At 37.3% G+C, this 20,967-nt stretch overlaps 2 protein-coding genes across 2 annotated transcripts in view; both read left to right on the top strand.

Moving 5' to 3' along the window:
- Nucleotides 1–1,863: 1,863 nt before the first annotated feature.
- wbscr22 (Williams Beuren syndrome chromosome region 22) lies at nucleotides 1,864–8,528 on the top strand. The gene is made up of 12 exons (XM_015370225.1): nucleotides 1,864–2,050; nucleotides 2,202–2,239; nucleotides 3,022–3,117; nucleotides 3,381–3,463; nucleotides 4,464–4,560; nucleotides 4,648–4,744; nucleotides 4,833–4,883; nucleotides 4,998–5,083; nucleotides 5,223–5,268; nucleotides 5,356–5,417; nucleotides 7,929–8,018; nucleotides 8,146–8,528. The coding sequence occupies exons 1-12, from the start codon at nucleotides 2,003–2,005 to the stop codon at nucleotides 8,198–8,200; spliced, it is 849 nt and encodes a 282-aa protein (XP_015225711.1). The 5' UTR covers nucleotides 1,864–2,002; the 3' UTR covers nucleotides 8,201–8,528.
- Nucleotides 8,529–10,901: 2,373 nt separating this feature from the next.
- LOC107081878 (syntaxin-1A-like) overlaps nucleotides 10,902–20,967 on the top strand; it is a 93,244-nt gene continuing 83,178 nt past the window's right edge. The window contains exon 1 of the mRNA XM_015370223.1: nucleotides 10,902–11,268. Coding sequence (XP_015225709.1) covers nucleotides 11,239–11,268 — 30 coding nt within the window. The 5' untranslated portion in view covers nucleotides 10,902–11,238. The remainder of the gene's footprint in view (nucleotides 11,269–20,967) is intronic.

Here is a 20,967-nt window from a genome sequence, read left to right as displayed (position 1 = left end):
TTTTTGCTATAATTCTGTAATTTTTATTTTTAATTATTGATTTACCTTCCCCTTTCCCAAGTGGAATATAGGTCTATATTCTGCTTTTCTAAAGCCTTTTTAGCTATCTTGTCTGCTATTTCATTTCCTCTCACCCCTTCGAAGTACTCAAGATGATCTACCAATAATGTTTTACAAGGAAGACGTTCCAGAATGTTTTTTTTTTTTTTTTTACTAAACTTTATTTATATCTTTGCAAATAGTACAAATTATACATATTATACACTTTAAAGTAGAAAACAGCACAAGACAAAAAAAATAAAAAGTAAATAAATAATAAAAAAGGAACAATGCAAGGAACATAAAAGACAAGGAAAAAATATACCTCTAAAAATGAAATGAAAATAAGTAAAAAATTATGAAAATTAGAAAAATAGATTGTATTCATTATAGATATTCTTTGTTTTCTGGGCCTTTTTGTTACGTGAGTAAATATACAGTTTAACATCCATTAAAAAGAGGTCAAAAATGACTTTACTCTTGTAGATATGAGACTTGGCAAGAAACAAGATCAGGCTAATAAGGAATGCAGCAGAGGAGTCTTTTGTCTTGGAATCTTTGATACCAAACAAAACATTTTCAAAATAAAGTAGAAACCCTGGGTGAAAATTATTAGATATTAGAGAAGCGATGTCCTTCCAAAAGTTCTGGGAGCACGCATATTTCCCAAAAAATATGAAAGGAAGTTTCTGGACAGAACTTACAGAAGGAACAGGAAATATCAATTTCCACTTTGTATTTCTGAAGAAAGTGTTTGGTTGAATAAAATGTAGAATTTGAAAGACCCTTCTTTAAAAAGGGAAATATTTATTATTAAGAAACAATGTTTGTGGAAGAGATCAATTTTTTTTTTCCAATTAAGATTCTGTACATATATGTTCCAAAAAGAAACACAGGATGGGGAATTGAATTAACTTAAATATTTTTATAGATTAAGAATGTGTGTTTTTCTTTTTTATTGTTTTAACTAATATAATGTTGATTGTGGATATTGCATATTTATTCCTATTCCCTTTTCACTTTTAGATGAGCTATATTTTGAAAGCATAAAAAAATGAAATAGAATTTAAAATGTTGTTGATATGTTACACATATTGTGATATTTTAAAGTCAACATTTAAAAATATATTAAATCTAAGACATTTGTCTTAGATTTTTTGGACGACAACAACATTCAAATTATTTGAATAATCTTATAAATAATGAAGGGACGTCTTATAAAAAGAATAGTAGAACAACTCAGTGATAAAAGTGTGAAGAATATATATTTTTTTTCCTCGACCCCAGTACGAATGTCTGAACAGCAGGTGGCGGTGTAGCACCGCTCAAAAAAGTACCGGTATTTAAAAGCAACGAAAAAGAAGAGTGTGTTTCACCAGTAACGAAGAACAAAAAACTATTATTAAACAAAAGCTTTAGGAAAGATGGCGTTACAGTATTCAAACAAAAATTGGAGTAATGAGGAGAACATGAAGAAATAGAAAAGAGGAAATCATTGCATCCAGATTACGTTTTGGGCATACAGGGAAAACATCCAACAGGAAATTGTGATTTAAAGCATGTTTTGTGGTTCTGTTCTAAATATTCTGTTGAGAGAAGGGAATAGTTTGGTCGATTACGAGAAAATAAATTACAGTTAAAAATACAAGATATTTTAGACAAAATTCCTATTTACAAGTGTATTTGTTATTTAATGAAATGCACTAAGGAAACAAAATTTGATAGAAGAGATTTGTGTGATTAATGTTACTGTTATTATTATTTAATTTATTTTTTTTATGTGGAAGAATATATGTAGCATCCCGATCCACACTCCGTTCCAGCAGGTGGCGCTAATGCGCTTCGATAAGTTGCTTGTCAACCGCCATAAAAATAAAAAAGAAGTGTGTTTCACATGTGTACAGCCTGCTTCGAACACACGTTCAATTGTTTTTTAAAAAATTGATCGAAAAATTAACCAAGTATGGCTTCCAGCTGCCGGAGACCAGAGCACACAGCTCCGCCAGATGTGGTTAGTTTGATAGCCTTATTTTCTGTTGATCTGCATGAGCTGTTTGCATCTAAAGCGGTTGTTTACCTCCTATATTCATAAGTTGTTCTTTGGCCTTTTTCCTTTTTGGTGAAATCTGCCACCGAATGTAACACCCTTATTCTGATTTCAGTTCTACAATGAAGCGGAAGCAAAGAAATACTCACAGAAGTAAGTTTGAATATTTTGGCCATATATATATATGTGTGTGTGTGTACAGTTGGAGAACTGTAATGTAATATCTTCACTTAGATTCAGTGGGTTTCAGTTGTTCTGTTTTTCTTCAACTAACTTATTTTCTGGTTGTATTTGTTTTTGGGTTTTTTTGGTTCGCTTTTAGTGCCAGCTCTGATTGATTAAAACTCATTTTTTATACGTTTTTAGTTGATTTTTGTGAAAAAACAAAATCATTTAGTATATTTTATTTGTTTTCATGAAAGCATTTGTAAGATAATATTATACATTCTATTTGTGTTAATGTTACCATGTCGTTTTCACTTTTAATTATGGTATTTCTTTTTTATTGTCATCCTCTGCCCAGATTGATTGATTTTATTTGCCTGCTTAAATGTAATGATGTTGTGATCATATGTTGTCACACTTGCAAACCTTTGCTTTGTTGTTTATTTATTGTCTTGATGTCTTTCATTTTTTTATGATTTTGCACAAATCATAGATGCCCTGTCTTATCTGTAAATATCAGTCTTTGTCTTGACTGTGTTTTTGCTGGTGCTGAACCTATTTTATGCACGTTGTGAGGACCGACTGCTCCTTGTGGCGACTGATTGCTTGACCCCACAAGGGGTAAAGTGGGTTTAGGTTGGGTTAGGGTTAAGTATGAACCTGTAATGGTTGGGTTTAGAGTGAGGTACACAGTTAGGCTTTGGAAATTAATGTTCATGTGTGAGAAAACCTTTAGTGCTAACTAGGTCTGTCTGCCTCCTTCCCCACAGCTCCCGGATGATTGAAATCCAGACTCAGATGTCAGAGAGAGCTGTGGAGCTTTTAAACCTGCCAGAGGACCAGGCCTGCTTCCTCCTAGATGTTGGGTAAGTATGTGGGTTAGGCTGTTTACTTAAAGTAAAACCTTTATTAGAAAGCTGTTTATTCTACATGAAGACTGTAATTATTTAGCCATAGTGCTTTATTGTTGAAAGGACTTTCAATGTTCTCCTAAATCATCATAGTTAAGCCAAAAACCTGCAAAGCATTTACATCATTGGTATATGAGTTTTGTATTAAACATTGATTTAATAAGAGATGAGGGCCAGAGGAGGAAATCTGAGGCACTAAGTTCTGTTCTGCCTCCAAGGTGTGGATCCGGTCTCAGTGGAGATTACCTCACAGAGGAGGGACATCACTGGGTCGGAGTCGACATCAGCACCGCCATGCTTGGTTTGTTTTACACACTTTTACTTAATTATTATCTAAAGTGAAATATATAGAATGGGGAAAATCTGGATTACCAATTCGTGTGTTGAGAGGAATTAATCTGCTCAATATGTTGTGCTAACTGTTGTCAGATTCTTTTATGCTTATGAAATGGTCGTGTCATGATGTTTGTGTCCCATCCTTTAGCCAACATGATCAGCTGTTTATCTTTTCGTGCATCTTTCTGTACATCTTTCCCACCATCAGCACCTCCTGTCCGGGTCAGCAGAGGATCAAGGCTCTGCCTGTTTGTCACTCATCATGTCCATCCATTCATGCATTAGTCTCACCTATAGATCTTTATGTCTATCCATCTGTACATGGGGGCTTATCTTTTGTTTATTCCAGGTTTTTCATCTAAAATGTGAAAAAAAAAAATTTGAATCTTTTGCTACTTTTGTACAGTACAGGGGCAACAATTATTATTTCAGATAAGATATTTTGAATCATGCTCTATGGTCAATAAGAAAAAAGCAAACCTGCTTTATGATGAAAACAGGAATAATTTTAGCACAATCTGATTGTATTTTAGTTTGATTTTTGACTTAATTAAAACGGTTCAGTTCTGAGTTCACAGCTATTAAACAGCAAACCCCAATGTTAGCTATTTTTACTGTAGTTTTCTTTGGTCAAGGTGATGGCTTCAGGTATCTAAAGAAACATAACAAAGAGAGGAAGCCATTTCTCACAGCTGCCAGGGAGCTACTGGGATCTGGTTACATTGTCATCGTAACCAGAAGTAAATATTTATATATAATGGATCCACCAAAATTTACTAAATAACTATTTATGCACAATTTAATTAAATTAATACTTTAATCTGCATTATTCTAAATGCTCTGTGGATTTCAGAGAACTTAATTGACCTTAAACAGCTGGGAGATGTTATGGATTTTATTTATCATCTTGTGGTAATATGGATTTATTTGTCGCACCTAATGGTAAACATTTTTTCTGTGGCCAGATGTTGCTCTGGACAGAGAGGTGGAGGGAGACCTCCTGCTGGGGGACATGGGGCAGGGGATGCCTTTCAGACCGGGTACCTTCGACGGCTGCATCAGGTAACTGACCCAGCAGCTCATCCAACGCATTATAAAGGTTTGAACAACAGTTCTGGATTATTCTGATTTGTTCTTTACTTTTGTCAGCATCTCTGCACTGCAGTGGCTCTGTAATGCTGACAAACGCTCACACAGTCCACCAAAGAGGCTCTACACATTTTTCAGCACCCTCTACTCATCTTTGGTAAAGTTTTATAATCGCTGATCTAAATTTTTTATAATTCAGACTCTTTTATTAATGGAAAGTCCTTTTAATGTCCTGGCTCTCTTAGGCCAGGGGCTCTCGTGCTGTTTTTCAGCTTTATCCGGAGAACTCGGAGCAGGTAGAAATCATTACCTCTTTGTTGCCATGAGAGGCTTTTATTAAGCATCTAAAATGATCTTCTTGTGACTCTACACTGATTTTCCCTATATTTCTATTTTTTTCCAATTTAAAGCTGGAGCTCATCACCTCCCAGGCTATGAAGGCAGGTTTCACTGGAGGCATGGTGGTGGATTATCCCAACAGCAGCAAGGCTAAAAAGTCAGTTTTCTCTGATATGTTTAGTCCCCTACATATCCTGTTGATTGTTTCTGTAACAGTCTGTGAAATTAACAGCAGAGCATTGAAACTAGAGAAGAAATTAACCGTTTTATCTCACCTGCATGATTCCTACCTCCAGGTTTTTCTTGTGTCTGTTCGCCGGTGGAACAGCAACTCTCCCCAAAGTAAGAAACATCCAAGTTAGTAGTTTGTTTTTAATTTCTTAATGTCTGTTTTGGTGACTTGTATCTATTTTCTGATGATTATTTCAGGGTTTGGGGTCAGAAACGTCAGACAGGACTGTTATGAACCAGGTTCAATATTCAGGACAAAGGTAAATTTGCTCCAAGTAGAAACAGATGTTAAAAGTTTATTTATTTTTATCATCCCCTACACTAGCTGTTAATGCAGGTATCACCAAAGTCGGTCCTTGGGGGCTGCGGTGCTGCAGGTTTTAGACGTTTCTCTGCTCCAGCGCATCTGATTTTAATTGATAGTTGATTAACAGGTTTTTGCTGAACTGCATCATCAGAATCAGCTGTGCTAAAGTAGAGGAACCTTGAAAACCTGCAGGACAGCGGCCCTTGAGGACCGACTTTGGGGATGCCTGTGTTAAAGAACATATAAAAGGCTTTAAATAAAGTGATCTTTTTCTGCAATGTGTCAGTCTGGATAAAATGAGGTTTATTTTGAGTGCATTTATTTAGATTCCTAAAAATCTATATTACTGGAATGTTTAATCCATGCTTTACATATTTAACTTCTCTCCAGCTCATAACCCAGACTGCCCCATCAGATCAGCTAGGTTGAACAACCCCCACTTTAAACTCATGACTGATTAAGAGAGATATAAATTTCTGCCTTAAATAATGAAAAGGCCTGTGGATGATGACTTCCCAACAGCTTGTGTGATCCCCAGTATTTCAGCAGTCCAGATGTGCCTTGACAGGAGTAAATAATAACGTTAATGGGCTCTGACAGGCTGTCTTCCACCCATGACTATTTTTCTTACCTTTTATAAGAGGTAATCTCCTCTCACTTCATTTATTTGTGGGCGATCATCCGAATGACTTAAGTAATTCACTGTCTCAAGAAAGTTATAGCGAAAATACCATTAAATCTGTTTCTTTTACTCGCTTTTGAAAACACAAGGAAGAAGAACAAATTTAGACTGCTTGCCTAAATTTAGCGATATGTACTGAGGTGGAAATGTGACAGACATGGCTGGTTGAGCAGGCTGGTGATAAAGCTAAAAGGAATATGCTGTAAAAACCCCTTCAGGATTCTGTTTAGTACAGAAGATGACTGTGATCTTGTGGGTCTGTTTGTCTTACAAAGGCTCTGAAAATCCTGAACTCATTGGTTTATATATAAGGATAATGTTGATCATTACCAGCTGGGCTTCTACCATTAATTAAAATTCAACTTTATTGAGAATCAGGATCATAAGCATGCAGGTAAACAATGATAAGACCAGTTTCTATCATGATTGTCTTGATTCACATAGTTGAATCCTATAGAAATCCTGTAAGCTGGGCAGAGAAGAACAGAAGGAATCAGGATTCTTGACTTTCAGTTCTGTCTGCTCCTTGTGTTTTCTAATGACACACATGGGTTTTGTTTAATTGACACGTGATTTTATTCCAAAGATTATTTCCCCTCTGAATAAATGTGCTCAAATAAAGGTTAGATTTTAATTCATGTTTATCATGAGCTTTTTCTACAGCACTAAAATGTGTTTTATTATAGAGTTTGTTGTTTTTCTGCACCTCTACCAGTGATACTAGTGAGTGTGAAAGACTTTGTTTACGTCTGGCTTATTTCAGTCAGTACTGGTGGTGTATTTAAGTTGCCACCTAAACTCCCCTTCTTATGCAGTAATACTTCTTTATACTAAAAGATTTTAAGGTACTTTCCATGATTTATTTGAAAGGTATTAACCTTAAATAGATTTTAAGTAATATTTTAATTCGGCTAATAATTTAAAGATTTGTGTCATAGAGCCTAAAAAACAACCACTTTTCTCTTGGGTGCCTTAAATCCTTTATAGGGTAATCAGTGAAATACTTTGAAAATCTAAATTTCAAGCCAATAGTGTTATTGGAATCCAGGACAAGACCTTATTACCTTTGTAAATAAAAAAAAAGGGATATTTTGATGGTAAAAATTAATGTCAATGTAATAACAAGAAACGCTAACTTGCGCGAAAATATTAAGAAAAATAACAAAAGTGCTTCTATAAGAAATTAATAAAAACACTCTGAGAGTTAAAGAAACACATTTTTTTGGTCCAACATAACCTTAGAGACATTAATGCTGATACTGGTACTTATTATTTTTTGGTTTATAACCTAAATATAATAGTTAACTATGCTTATTATTTTTTTTTTTAACCTTTTTTCCAACTTAATTTACAGTAGGTAATATATCATTCAAGCGTTCATCTAATCAGTTGAATGCCAAAATAAGATGTACAGCCATGTAGCAGTATCTTTGCTGAATGGCTGGATATAGATCTAGTGCTTCTAGACCTCACTGAGCGACGAGGGTACTCAATTTTTAAGGGTTATGCAGGTGATCCAAAACGGTAACTTAAAGGGTTAAAGGATGCTACTCTTTAGTTATAATGCAGGTCTTGGCGTCAATCAGTGCAGGTTGAGCCATACTTGTCTTGTTGAAGCCAACGGACCGAAAAAAACCAAGAAAAGGCTGTCGTCCCGTCTGACTTTAAACTCCGTCAGGCGGCTTTTCCTCCTTTTCACATTCCGATGATGTTTAGTGGGATGGTAAATTGTGAGTGTCCTTAGTTGAATAACTGTTTAATAAGCTCTCTGTCTTTGTAAAGATGTCGGTTTAATAACATGAAAGGAAAATCTGCAAAGAAGGGGCGAGACTGGATAATGGAGAAAAAGGAGAGAAGAAGACGGCAAGGAAAGTATGTGATAAGTGACATTTTTTTGTTTTAAAACGGGATAAATATTTTCTTGTATTTCATTTTGCTGGAAATCTCTCTCTCTGATTGGCTGATGCCCTTTCTCCCTCTTGTCTCCTATTTCCTGCAGGGAGGTTCGACCTGACACGAAATATACTGGACGTCAGCGGAGACCTCACTTCTAATTGTGACTCATGCAGCTGCACCTTCATTAGTGCCAGTCTCCCTCACCCACACACACACACACACACACACACACACCCCACACACACACAGTCACCCCTGGAGCTGTTGCCTGATTGGACTTTTCAGGTTGTTAATTCAAGTGGACGAGACGCAAGCGAGAAATTACAGCAAATCGCTTTTCACATTTGGTGAAGTGCTTGGATGTTTGTTTGTCACAAGCTGTGAGGAGCTGCAGTTTTCAGTTTGAGTTGAAATGCCCTCGCTGCTACAAAAAGGAAAAAAAACTGCAGAAGAAATGTTATATTATTAAAGCAAATTTTAAAGGAGGCCTTTTCATTTTCTCTTATTTTCATTGTATCACTTAGACTTGGACAGATTTATTTTGTCATTTTGTATACAGCAAAAAGAAATTCCGTTAACATTTTTCAGGAAATTTCTTTTTTTTTTTTTAAGTGCAGTCTTGAAAATGACTATATATATATGACTGTATATTTACAGTTCTAACATTTTTTTTAAACCTTTTTTTTAACGAAACTCTGTAAATGCTTTAAATTTCTTTTATAAGACAGTGTTAATGCATGGATTTATGCATTAACATGGAGTTAAGCATTATTAATGTAAAAAAAAAAAAAAAACTAACTAAAATGTAATGAAAAAGTATAGTTTTTATATATAAAGTTATTCATAATGAGAACATCATCCTGTTCTCCAAAAGAAACTCCAACTTCCTGCTACAAGTTCCTAATGAAACATTTTCATACAATTCCTTTTGTTGATGTACATTACCCTTGTCCTAGCTGCTAAAATGGGATCGCTTTTTCTTGTAGCTTCAAACTTAAACATCCAGTGAATTGGTTTGCAGTCAGGAAATCAGCAAAGCTAGAGGTGTTAATTAATTACAATATTATTCACTTTGAAATTGTAGCTCTTCAGGGATTAATTGAAACTCAAGTTCTTTGCAGACAAACTGATGCTTCAATCATTACTTCTATTAATGCTGAAGATTGTGACTTAGACTTGATGAGACCCTTAAATTCAGGTTATTAAAAAAACGTGTTACATGACACCAGAATAAAGCTAACGGAGACATGTCAACCTAGCAAAGTCTGGATTCATGTGCTGAGAGCTTTGGCTTTTTAATTCAGTCAAGATTAAAGTTCTCTTTGGACCAGAGACATTGAAAAAAATTGATTGATTAGTCATCTGGATAGGATTAGACTGGTCTCAGATAATCGTGGGGGAAAAAACTTGGTGTTATTTTTTATCTGGATTTGTGATTTGAATCCCATATAAAAGAGGTTCCAGAATTTCATTCTTTTATCACTGAATGACTGCAAAAAAATGTGAAATATCCTGTGAAAAGATGAGGCTAAGAAATTAGTCTAAACATTTGATACTTTACCCTGGGCTATTCTTATTCACTATAAGAAGGTCCACAAACTGCACTGAAAGCCTGTAGCTGATTCAAAATGCTGCTGCTAGAGAGCTGATAAAAATTACGGTAAACAGATTAAGTTTCTCCTACTCCAGCTTCCTTTTATTGTCTTCCTGTTAAATCCAGAATATAATTTAAAATCCTCTTCAGGTATACAACCCTAAATGACCAGGCTTATATATAGGCTTAGACTACTGGAGGACATAGGGGCCACTTTTCACAAAGCTGCTTCTGTTCTCCTATTCAGTATTTGTTAGTTCAACCTCTAACTTTATGTTGTCTCTACTATCTAGCCTTTTATGTTCCTTTTGTGTATCTGCTGTCTCCTTGAACCCCGAGTTGGCAGAAGGCCACACACACTGAGCCTGGTTCTACTGGAGGTTTTGTTTTTCCTCTCCACCGTTGCTGCTTTTGTGATCAAAGTGAGGGAATGGAAACAAGGACATAATGCAAGCAAATGTTTGCTGTCACTACATGCTCAACCAGGATGAGCAAATCCTGCAAAGTCAATGACTCCATGGGATCAGATGGGTTTCCTCATATAGAAAACTTTTAACCAGTCTGACTATGAGCGGATTAAAATGTCTTTGTAAAATGTCAAGAGATAACGCGTTGTAAATTGGCAGTATATAAATAAACTGAATTCAATTCAATTCTTTGTACTCAAATAAATGCCATAGTGGGGGCTGCTCAGTGTCGCAGTGGGTAGTACTGCTGCTTTAGAGCAATAAGATTCGATTCCCGGCCTGGGGTCTTTCTGCATGGAGTTTGCATGTTCTCCCATGTGTGAGTTTTCTTCCAAAAATATGACTGTTAGGTTAATTGGCTTCTCTAAATTCTCCTTAGGTGTGAGTGTATGTGTGCGTGGTTGTGTTGAGCTGTCTTGCCCGTAGACAGCTGGAGATAGGCACCATGGATGGATTTTGTCATAGCAGCATTATGCTGTGGGGAAGCTTTTCCTTAGCAGTGACAGGTGAGTTGATGGAAACTTTTTGTTGTTTTCTATTTTTATTTAGCAAAAAGACAGGTGTTTCTTGTTAAAAAAAATCGGTCAAATATTTGTATCTTTAAAAAATATGAGAACTGTATCTATATGTTTCCTTAGGCTGTATTGTATTGAGCTGCACCTCAATGAACTACACTATAGAAGGCGTCGTTTCTGACCAACAGAGGTCGCTGTTGTTCGCTTGAAAGCACCTGGGCGTTATCCTTTAACCTGCTCAATCGATAACCTGAACAAACACTAATTCCTGTCTTAGTTCAGCAAGCAGACCGACTGAGTTATTTCGTTTTTAACTTATTCCATAACATGTCAGAGTAAAATCCACAGGAAAAAATACAGAGTTTTTATTTTTTTGCGGATGGATTCAAAGTGGAGTTTAAGGTGTGTGTCTGAAAGGTAATCGGCGGAAGGCTCTGCCTCACCTTTCCACACAAAGGTAGTTCCTGTCTGAGAGGCAGAGAGGGGTTCCGCGTCTCTCCTCTCCACCAGACGCGCCCGGCTCGCATCATCCGTCGGTCTCCGCCCAGCCGCTCCATCAGCAGCTCACATCCAGAAACCAGGGCAGAAAGGAGGAATCACATCGGTGGACATCAGGAACCATGAAGGACCGCATGCAGGAACTTAGACATGTGAGTTTCTGCTTGGTTCACTTATTGTTTCTCTTTTTCCAAACATTCCCCTCCATCTCCACCTGTTCCTCCAGAGCAGGAGCGGATGGAGTCTGCAGCGCAGCTAAAGCAACAGTTGTGACTCAGGCTTTGATGGAGGCTGTTTGATCAGCAAACCCGCGCATTGGGGGCTTTTACGCACAAATCTGAATAGTATTAAACTATTAGGGCTTTTATGTGTTCAAGCCAATTTCCTTGTTTTTATATATTTGCACTAAAATGTCAGTTATTCTTTATAGAATTAAAAAGAGATTATTTCAGGACTAAACGGAAAGTTAAACGATTGAAAGGATCTTTTTTAACGCAATCGATTTTTGTTGAATATTTGGAGTTGAATGAAAGATTCCTCCAATTATCTATGAGGATGGTGTAAACAGAGGCGTAGCCAGAACATTTTAAAAAAGGTGACCAGACAGTAACCAATGCACACTGAGGGTGGGGGGACACGTTTTGCTCGTTAGTGTTCCAACATTAACGAGCAAAACATCCATATTTTCTAAATAAAGACTAACTAACAAATAGACGCATGTATTTAAACATCCATACATCTAATTAAACATCCAATTAAAGGTGTAGTGTACAAAATTCTTACAGTTTTGAGTTCTGTAGCAAACATCTTATTCATTGTCATTATTTACCTACTTTACCAACCTCGGAGGTCCGCTGGTTGCTGTGGTCCTCTCAACTTCGGATATTGTTTATTTTAATTACGCATTAAATCGGTAAATGGACCATATAGTGACGCTTTAAAATATAATATTCTAGCCTCAAACGATTTTAAAACGCGCCTATATTGAACAACAGCAACAGAAAAGAAAATTTTTAACTTTCAATGAAGCGCTCCATTGAAAGCTGTCGCAGTGCATGCTACTGTTGTGCTTTCTCCTGCGTCGTGCAGCTTTGTCGTCACGCACTCAAAACCCCGCCCGCTTTGCATCCAAAAATTCTAAACACATCTCTGCGTTGTGATTGGCTCTCCAATTCTAGGGCCTGAGGCATTGATCGAGGCTAGACCAAACTCGCCGGCAAAAGTGATTTTGGCCCATGGTGGGTGGGGCTAGTTTACTACACTAATGCTAGGGCTGGGGACTGCGGAGGCAGGCGGTGGGAAGCACGGGGACGCAGGTGTCCAGACTACCATCACCAGATCAGATTTGGTCGCTCCGTCCTCCGTTGGCTACCTGTTTTGACTACGTGCTGCACTGTAGTCAACCAAAATCCCGGACGATTTTGAAATTCCCCCTGTACATTTTCTTAGGTCTGAAAAGTAGGACATGTCCGGGAAAAAGAGGACGTCTGGTCACCCTAGGCAGAGGTCACAAACGGGGCCCTCAGGGACCACATGTGGTGTTCTTAGCATCTTCTGAAAACAGAACAGCTCACCACTGCACTAAGTTTGACATTTTAGTTTATGCTGCTGGTCTTTTTTTTAATCATTTATAGAGCATTTCATGATATCAATCATTTAGAACATTTAAGTATTTATAGGGATTTAAAAATGACAATATCTAAACGCAAATTAGAAAATGAAAAGAAACGGTTGGTGACCCCTGGTGTATGCCAATGTAACTTACCTTTAAACAGTTCCAAATAATATCAGTGCCTGGTGAAGATTCTGAATCACCCGATGCATAATCATTCCAAAAAAGTAAAAAAAACAAAAAACAATCCACTGGACTTTTTCCAAGTTTGAAGATGTTTCAACTCAACGCTATTCCTGACATTTTTAATTGAAAAAGCTTCCTGGAAGGGAAGCAAAGTCTTTGGAAACAAAGTCCAGTGGATTGTTTTTCTAAACTTTTTTGGTATATCATTGCCTTCTACTGAACTCAATTTACAGTGGCTTAAATGGATTATACATTGTTAAAATTCAAAATAAATACTTTTTTAGAAAAAAATCTAAACTATTGCTTAAGACCACTTAACAAAGGATGGGTCTCAAACTGCTTCTACAAAGGGCCCTGTGACTGCACATGTTCATTCCAACCAAACAGAGTAATAACAGACTCCAGGTTCACCACCACAGCTGGGAAGATATTTAGTCTGCACTCTACTTTCTCTGTAGGATCTGCACGGTTCCTTCTTTCTTAAAATGCACTTAACCCACTCAAGGACCCATCCCACCCTGGTCATTCCTTGAACTGCCGTCTGGCAGACGTTTCAGAGCAATTAAAGCAAGGCCAGGATGAAGAGCAGTTTCTATGGCAGGGCCATTGCAGCACTTAATGGACAAAGCCATACACCAAATACAGATAGACTATACATTAGCATAAACATATTGCAATTACTACATGGGTATAGTGTCGAATCTCCATACTAACTCAGGACATAAAACAAAGTGATTGGCTTTAAGAAGAGTGGAGACAGAGACACTCTTAAGTTTATTGAGGAAAACCTACTCCTGACCAGGTTAGCTCTGGAGAGAATGTTTCTACGGCAACAGAAACAGAGTTTGAGGAAACTGTTAAGGGGGGCAAACACTGTACAATCTTTCGAGGGTATTCTCCAGTCGTGCGAGCCTTTTTTCGATTGGACAGTTTCAGCCTCATTATGCATCCTGTGTTGTGTAGTATACCCGGGGTAACAATGGGAAGATCAGCCTCTCACGACCACCTGGAATCGTAAGTTAGAGAGAAAATCAAACATGTTCGAAATTCAGTCGTCCGACCAGCACCATCTCTCGGCGCTGAGTCCGACATATGGTCTCTGAACGTACAGTTTGAGCAGTAAGATCGCATCAGAGCATCGGACCATACAGTGTAAGAACATGCATCGTTAGCGTTGAACTTTTAAACCCTGCGTTTTCATCGTACAGTTTGAGCTGTAGCTGAGTACAAAGATTGAAAATATAGTACATTGTATGCCCGGATTTAGTGAAATGGAAAACTCGGAGTGTCCCAGAATTCAGGTTTAATAAACTTTGTTTTCAGTAAAGCTGCTTTGTGAAATGAACCTCAGGTGATGATCAACCCATTAGAACATTGGCCAGATACTCAGAACAGATCAATATGTGGATGAAATTTTCTGAATAACTGATTAAAAACAAAACTGAGGTAATTCTTTTCATACCAAAGGACACAAGATCCATAGTTAGCTCACAGCTTCAGCTACTACAGCTAGTAACCACTGATTATGGCCGATATCTTGGTGTCATAATGGGCTCTGACTTAACCTTCAGAGGCACATAAAGCCAGTTACTAAGTCGGCCTTTTATCACCTGAAGAACATCTCCAGAATTAAAGGACTAATGTCCAAGCAGGATCTAGGCAAACTAATTTATGCATTTATCTTTCGTAGCATTGATTACTGTAACAGTGTTTTCACAGGTTTGCCTAAAAAGTCCAGTAGACAGATGTAGCTGATCTAAAACCCTGCTGCCTGTGTTCACACTAGAAGTAAGAAAGTAGAACACATCAGCCTGGTTCTGAAGTCCTTCCACGGGCTCCATGTAGCTCAGAGAATAGACTGTAAATCCTTCTTTTAGTCTATAAATCACTAAATGGATCAGCACCTCAATACATAACAGATTTGGTGTCAGTGCATCAACCTACCAGACCACTCAGGTCTTCTAGCTCACGCCTACTCTGTTCACCCTCAACTAGACTAGTAGAGAGGTGGTCATAGATCATGACTGAAAACACTTTGTACTAATTGTTTAACAACACAGTGAGACTTGATTTTTCTTTTCTCTTTACACAGAAATGGTGGTTAGTCTTCCATAGGGATTTGTCTTTATAAAGGTGCTGCATGTGTGTTGGTAAAGTGGCCATTGTCAAATAAAGTTAATTTTCAGTAGAGAAGCTTGATTGGCCTCAAGGGAAGCAACCTATTCTTACCAAATGTGTGTTTGAGTGTGTTTCAAGACAGGCGTGTCCTCTTCATCATTCCACTGCCTCCTCCTCTTCTTCCTCCTTAATACTAGTAAAAAAAATTAGAGAAAAATTTCCTTAGTGCGATAGAAGCTCAGCCAGCATTCAGTCGTACGGTGTGGGGGGTTGACAGCACTGATATGCCAGCTGCTGATCCTATTTTCTTTCATCATTTTTGATCATATCGCTCATGTCTGAGAGATTGCAGCTGAAGCGGCTGCAGACAGACCTATTTTAGGCAATTCAGGCCAAATGGAATTGAAGCAAATTGCAAGTCACAGCCAGTTATTTCCCAGCAGCACTGGATTAATATTGTTTTCAGTATAGAGCTTCAACTTGAAGCTGGGTTTGCACTTCATAGAAATATATCTCTGGGTCTGGAGGACAGCAAAGTGGATTATTGGTAAATTTCTGATTACATAACAATCCAAACCAGCCCTAATTGTTTTACTGTCAGGCTGTAGAGATTCTGAATAATGGCTGTATGCTTATAAATATATTTATCCTTTGCTTTTTACAACTATTCCCATTTGGTCTTAATCTTTGCTTAATCAGGAAAGGCTGCAGAATGTGTTTGGTACATTTGAGGTTAGTTATAAATAATTTAAATAAAGCTATGTGTTTCTTCAAGTCAACAGAACATGCATTTTCATTTCCTTCTTTCTTCCTTTTGCCATGAGTGTGGTGCATTTTTACTTTGGCTTGTTATAGTTCAAGATAGCCTTGAATGAGATTTGGGAGCCCCTTGAAGAATTACACATATCCCCATCTTAATAAAGTAGACATACAATGGATGCTTCTTTTTATGCTCTGCAATAAAGCATTGCCCCTGAACTGTTAGGGGAAAATCTGATGAGTGTTCATGCCTAAAGGAATCAACAGGATGCTCGTTGTACTCCCACAAAAACAAAAGTGCAGGTGTGATCGGACCACTAAAAAAAGTGACAGCTTCCAATACCGTAAAATAACTGAGGTAATGTGAAGTGAGCAGTTACAAGAATGTACAAGTTTGTAATGCATTTCTAGTCACACTCTCTAACCCTTAGATTAGAGATAAATAGATTTCAAGTTCAGTCTGGATATACATTTGGCTTACACTTGTAATGTCAGGCTTAGTCACATAGGTGTTTAAGTATAGCTTAAATATTCTTAGGTTAGCTTAAGCTTTGATATTATTGCCAGTCTGTGTGTAATTTAGAGTACAGATGGATTTCTCAAAAGGTATTGAGAAGCAGATCACTGTCATGTTAAAACAGCTTCAGTCCTAAAATGTCATAGCAGCTAATAGAAAAACTATTCTATAAACCTTATATCCATCGCTACAGTAGACTGATTTACGTAGATGTCTAATGTCATATGAGACTACAGCCAGCAAAACAGAACTACAAAAAAACAGGTAACAAGAAGGCAGCAAACGGCTAAAGGTCTCTATTAAAAAACCCAAAGCATTATGGTGAAGATGTATAAATGTATAACACAGAGTACACGTGAAGAAATAATGCATTTTTGTTTAATTTTATGATTTGGACTTTGCCTATACCTCCAATCACACAAAGGATTGTGGGAAACCATATAGCTCCTAAGAGGCAGATAGGAACATTTGGAGGTCACTAAGTTAAATGAACTATTGTTAGAAAGCATCCTGCTTCCTTTTTCTACCTCCTTCCCTGCTACCAGCAATATTCTGTCTGCACATACATTGGCAACCGTTGACACTTTTCTGCTCTGGGTTAAGAGTCCACAAATATGTCTTAGTGATAATTGTTCATGTTTTGGATGAATTTGTGGCATTCAGGGTAACAACAGCTATTGGATAGAAGCTGAGTTTTCTGTGTATATGTTATTGTCCTTATTGCCCTAAGATCCTGTCCTGCAAGTAAAAGTGAAAGGATGAGATGTCTTTGAGGAGTTCCTGATGATACTTTGTTCTACAGGGTCAGCCAATATTGCTGATCCCTGCTAATCCTCCTCTCGTCTTTATTTATACCCTATGTAGAAATCAGTTCCTTTGACTCTGTTGAGTTCAAGATGAGGTTGTCGATTGTGCCACAGACAGACCTTCTGTACAGCGATTATAACTGTGATCCATGCAGGCAAATAGACTAACTGATAATGTCTCTGACTATGTCCCATGCAGCTCTGTCAACAGTTGACTCATAAATCCCTGCAAGGGAAAAATAATTGGCTGTTTAGGGACTTTTCTTTTTTCAGAGTCTAAACAGAGTTAGAGTTTGCCAATTAAATTTACTCTCCAACTCTGTGTAAGCTTCATCAACACAAATACTAGTTTCCCCCCCCTGTTTCTCCTAATTGATTTCTTGACTCATTTTAGATCTTCCCAAGACAGAAATCCTGTTAAATTAAAGATATGCACGCCTCAATCACTGAAAGATGTTTTATTTTTCTAGAAGATTATCACAATATGCTTTAAGGCTTTAGGCAATCTGATGAAAGTAAATTCTGAACTTTACAGTCAAAACAAAGTATTCACATACCATACTGTTTTTAAAGTTTTTAGTCACAGTGAGATTGTTAGGTTTATTCAATGATGATTATAAAATTAATGTCTGTGTGTGCTTATGAAACATTTGAGCAAGGGGATGCTCCACTTTGTCTGATTGTGGTGGAGCATCCTGTCTTTATGAACTGATCAATTGTTCTGTCAGAACAATACTGTTTTGCAACCATGTGTCATGTTCTGTTAATAAAGCGCTCTGCAGAGGAGGTCCGGGAGAGACAGAGTGTTTGAGTCTTGGGTGCAACTGTCTCTCCTCCTGCAGGAAGCTGTTTGAAAATCCCTTACTGTGTATTTCAGTTCTTCTTTTACAAACCTACATTTTTGAACCCAACATTTAGAGATCACAAACTTCATTGTATTTTAGTGGAGCATTACCAAAGCAACCTTTTTGTTTTATAGCTGTAAGTCTTTTTGGGTATGTCGCTGCCAGGTGAAGTTTTTGCTAATCATCTTCAACAAAGCACCTAAAAAAATAAGTCCAATTTTGTGGTTAGCATTAATGAGTAGCAATTTAAACCCTTTCCACAAATTCTAAATTGGATTGAGGTATAGAGTTGACAATTTAATATATAAACCTATTATGTTTTATTTTTCTGTTTTGTAGGCTTTTGTTTTTCATTTAGATCATCTTTAGGTTGTGATTAATTGGTCTGTAAGTTGATGTGGGCTTACCTTTTTGGTTTTGGGTGTCTTTCCTATTTTGTGTTACCTTCTTTTGTGGGAGTTTTTTTTAATTATGATTTAACATTTAATTCAGAGGAATCCTTTCAATCTTAATTAAAGCCTGTGGTATACATTTCTCTGTTAATTAGGGAGTTTTCTTAAAATGTGTGATTATGATCCTCTCACAGGTCTACTACAGTCACATAATTCTGCCTACTTGGATCTTGTATCATTTCTCATTATTCCTTTCATTCCCGGCCATGCCATTTTTGGTTGTTCTCTCTACCTCATTGCTGTTGTTCTGATCTAATGCTTTCTGGATCGTCTCATGCCTGATCATCTTTTTTTTGCAAGTTACTTAAATAATATTTTACTTCAGTCAAGAGACTCCTCGTGCTTCTGTGCTTGGATCCACCTCCACCACAATTCATAATATGCTTTGATCTTTAAACTTTTAAAGGTATGGTCATGGTGTTTCTATGTTGATTTTCTGCCACACAAAGAGCTGTGCTTTTAGGCCAAAATGCTCCACCTTGTCATCTTCTGGCCAGAGCACCCTTTTCCATATTTTCGGTGTCTACAGCATAGATTGTGGCTTCTTTTAAAAGGGACTTTTTAACTACAGTTGTCTTCCTGCCACTTCTAGATTTACCATACAGACTTTGCAGTTCTGGTTTGCTTTGTTTTTGGTTATATCAAGCTGCAATAAAATGAAGTATGCGATTGTGAAGCGTTAGAATATGCAAAGCACTGTTAGACTGCAGCAAAGACCAGAATTATCCAGAATATATTGCTTATGTGTTTCTGTGTGTTTTTGTTGAGCCACACCGAAGGTTTACTCATCATGTGTGTCATGCTGGCAGGATATTGGGTTTTGCTCATATTTGTGCGAGGATTGAGGTTGTGCTTCACCCATATGCACATGAAGCTTCTTTATGAGCTCGACACCTGCTCACCAAACCATCTCCTCTTTAGCTCTGGGCCTAAAGCTACCAGGTCTTAAAAACTAAAATGGAAATATAGCCTCTCCCCTCCTTATCAACTTGTTCCCAATGCTCCCAGTTAGCCCAGCAGTGACAGATGGCACAGATATAATGTGTTTGTCAGAGCTACAGGGAATTAAACTGGTGAAGTTATTGCAGATATCAGGCACAGCACTAGGACTGTTATAATTCAGATGTAATTGTTTATTATTTTTTGGTGGTTGCTTACAGTTACTTATGCTGACATCATAAACGTTGCACCAGTAACAACTCTCAATTATCTTAATTTTTAAAATGACATCTTATTGAATGTTGACTTTTAGTCACCTGGTTACTTAGCTGACCTGCTCTCTTTTCACACACACACACATATATATATATATATATATATATATATATATATATATATATATATATATATATATATATATATATAAACATTTTTCCTTTATCCTGCCAGGAATAGTGAGCATGTGTATTATTGGCCTTTCCTATCAGATGGCTTCCTGTCTTCTCCTTTATTTGCCCTCTTCCTTTACCCTTGTTTCCTCTCTGAGCTGTCTGGTTAGCCAGTGTTACTGTTGATTCAAGGAGTCCTGTGTGGCTGTCTGTGTGTTAATGTGCTAGCTATTTAGAAACCTTTTCTCGTATTTTTACAATTTTTCTGAAGACCGATAGGCCTTTTATCAAAGTCCTGTCCAAATAGAGATATTGGCCCAATCCCAAACTGGCCTCTAGTGCAGTTTGGGATTAGTTTATCAAAGCACTAACCCTCAGTTTGCGTGTTCCCACTGAAGGTCCTTCACATTAAGGGAAGTCTTAATAACGAGTCTGCATCGGTGAAGACTTGCTGGAATTTGACTGCAGGTGTAACGGCAAACACTAAAAATCAAATGGAACTCCTGCTGGTTTGCTGCATCTTCGTTACATTGACAGAAAGTCACTAGTTAGGAAGAAGAAAAAAGATGTCATTAATTCTGCAGTGAAAGGTCCTCTTTGAAATAGTTTTATTTGTCTTTATAAATGTATTTTTAAGAATGGGGCAAATGTTTGATGTCATATCAACTTACGCCACTGACCTACAGCCATGCGCATGGGCACTCACTGTGTTTCCATAGCTACGACTGCTTTTCTTTTCTGATGGGGGAAGAGGCCATCCCATTCCCGTTTATACCCCCCACCTTCAATTAAGATGCCTTCCACAGCTGTGAGTGTGACTTCATTGGGAGTGACACTGGATAGTTAAGGGTTAGTGCTATGGGGGCGGTTTGAGATTGGGCTCTATGCTGGATGAGCTCTATGCAAAAATCCACAACTTCCTGAGTTTAAGGCTGGTCCTTTATTTTCTGTCTTTCTCTCTCTATTAATTGAATTAATACGTTAATCTAGTAATGAAAAACAGAAAACAAAGGAGCTCCCTTAAGTTTAGGAAGTACTGGAGTAGTGCATGGAGCCCATTCTGTTTAAGTTGAATTAGGATATAGTTATGATGAGGGATAAATACAGTTACTCAAATGACTGGGGGTCAGTACAAAATTCTTAGTAGAATCTAAGATTGATTGATAGATGGTTAGATAGATAGATAGATAGATAGATAGATAGATAGATAGATAGATAGATAGATAGA

Source organism: Cyprinodon variegatus, unplaced genomic scaffold (assembly GCF_000732505.1).
Source record: "Cyprinodon variegatus isolate N-32 unplaced genomic scaffold, C_variegatus-1.0 Scaffold44, whole genome shotgun sequence".
Taxonomy (NCBI): domain Eukaryota; kingdom Metazoa; phylum Chordata; class Actinopteri; order Cyprinodontiformes; family Cyprinodontidae; genus Cyprinodon; species Cyprinodon variegatus.
The sequence above is the reverse complement of the archived record's forward strand: the minus strand, read 5'-3'. Positions and strand labels throughout refer to the sequence as shown.

Bases quoted from the DNA above. Each gene is read 5' to 3' on its own strand.
- wbscr22 (XM_015370225.1), top strand. From the start codon at position 2,003: ATGGCTTCCAGCTGCCGGAGACCAGAGCACACAGCTCCGCCAGATGTG. The intron at 3,118-3,380 runs GTAAGTATGTGG...TCTGCCTCCAAG, and splicing joins TGCTTCCTCCTAGATGTTGG to GTGTGGATCCGGTCTCAGTG. The intron at 4,884-4,997 runs GTAGAAATCATT...TCCAATTTAAAG, and splicing joins ATCCGGAGAACTCGGAGCAG to CTGGAGCTCATCACCTCCCA.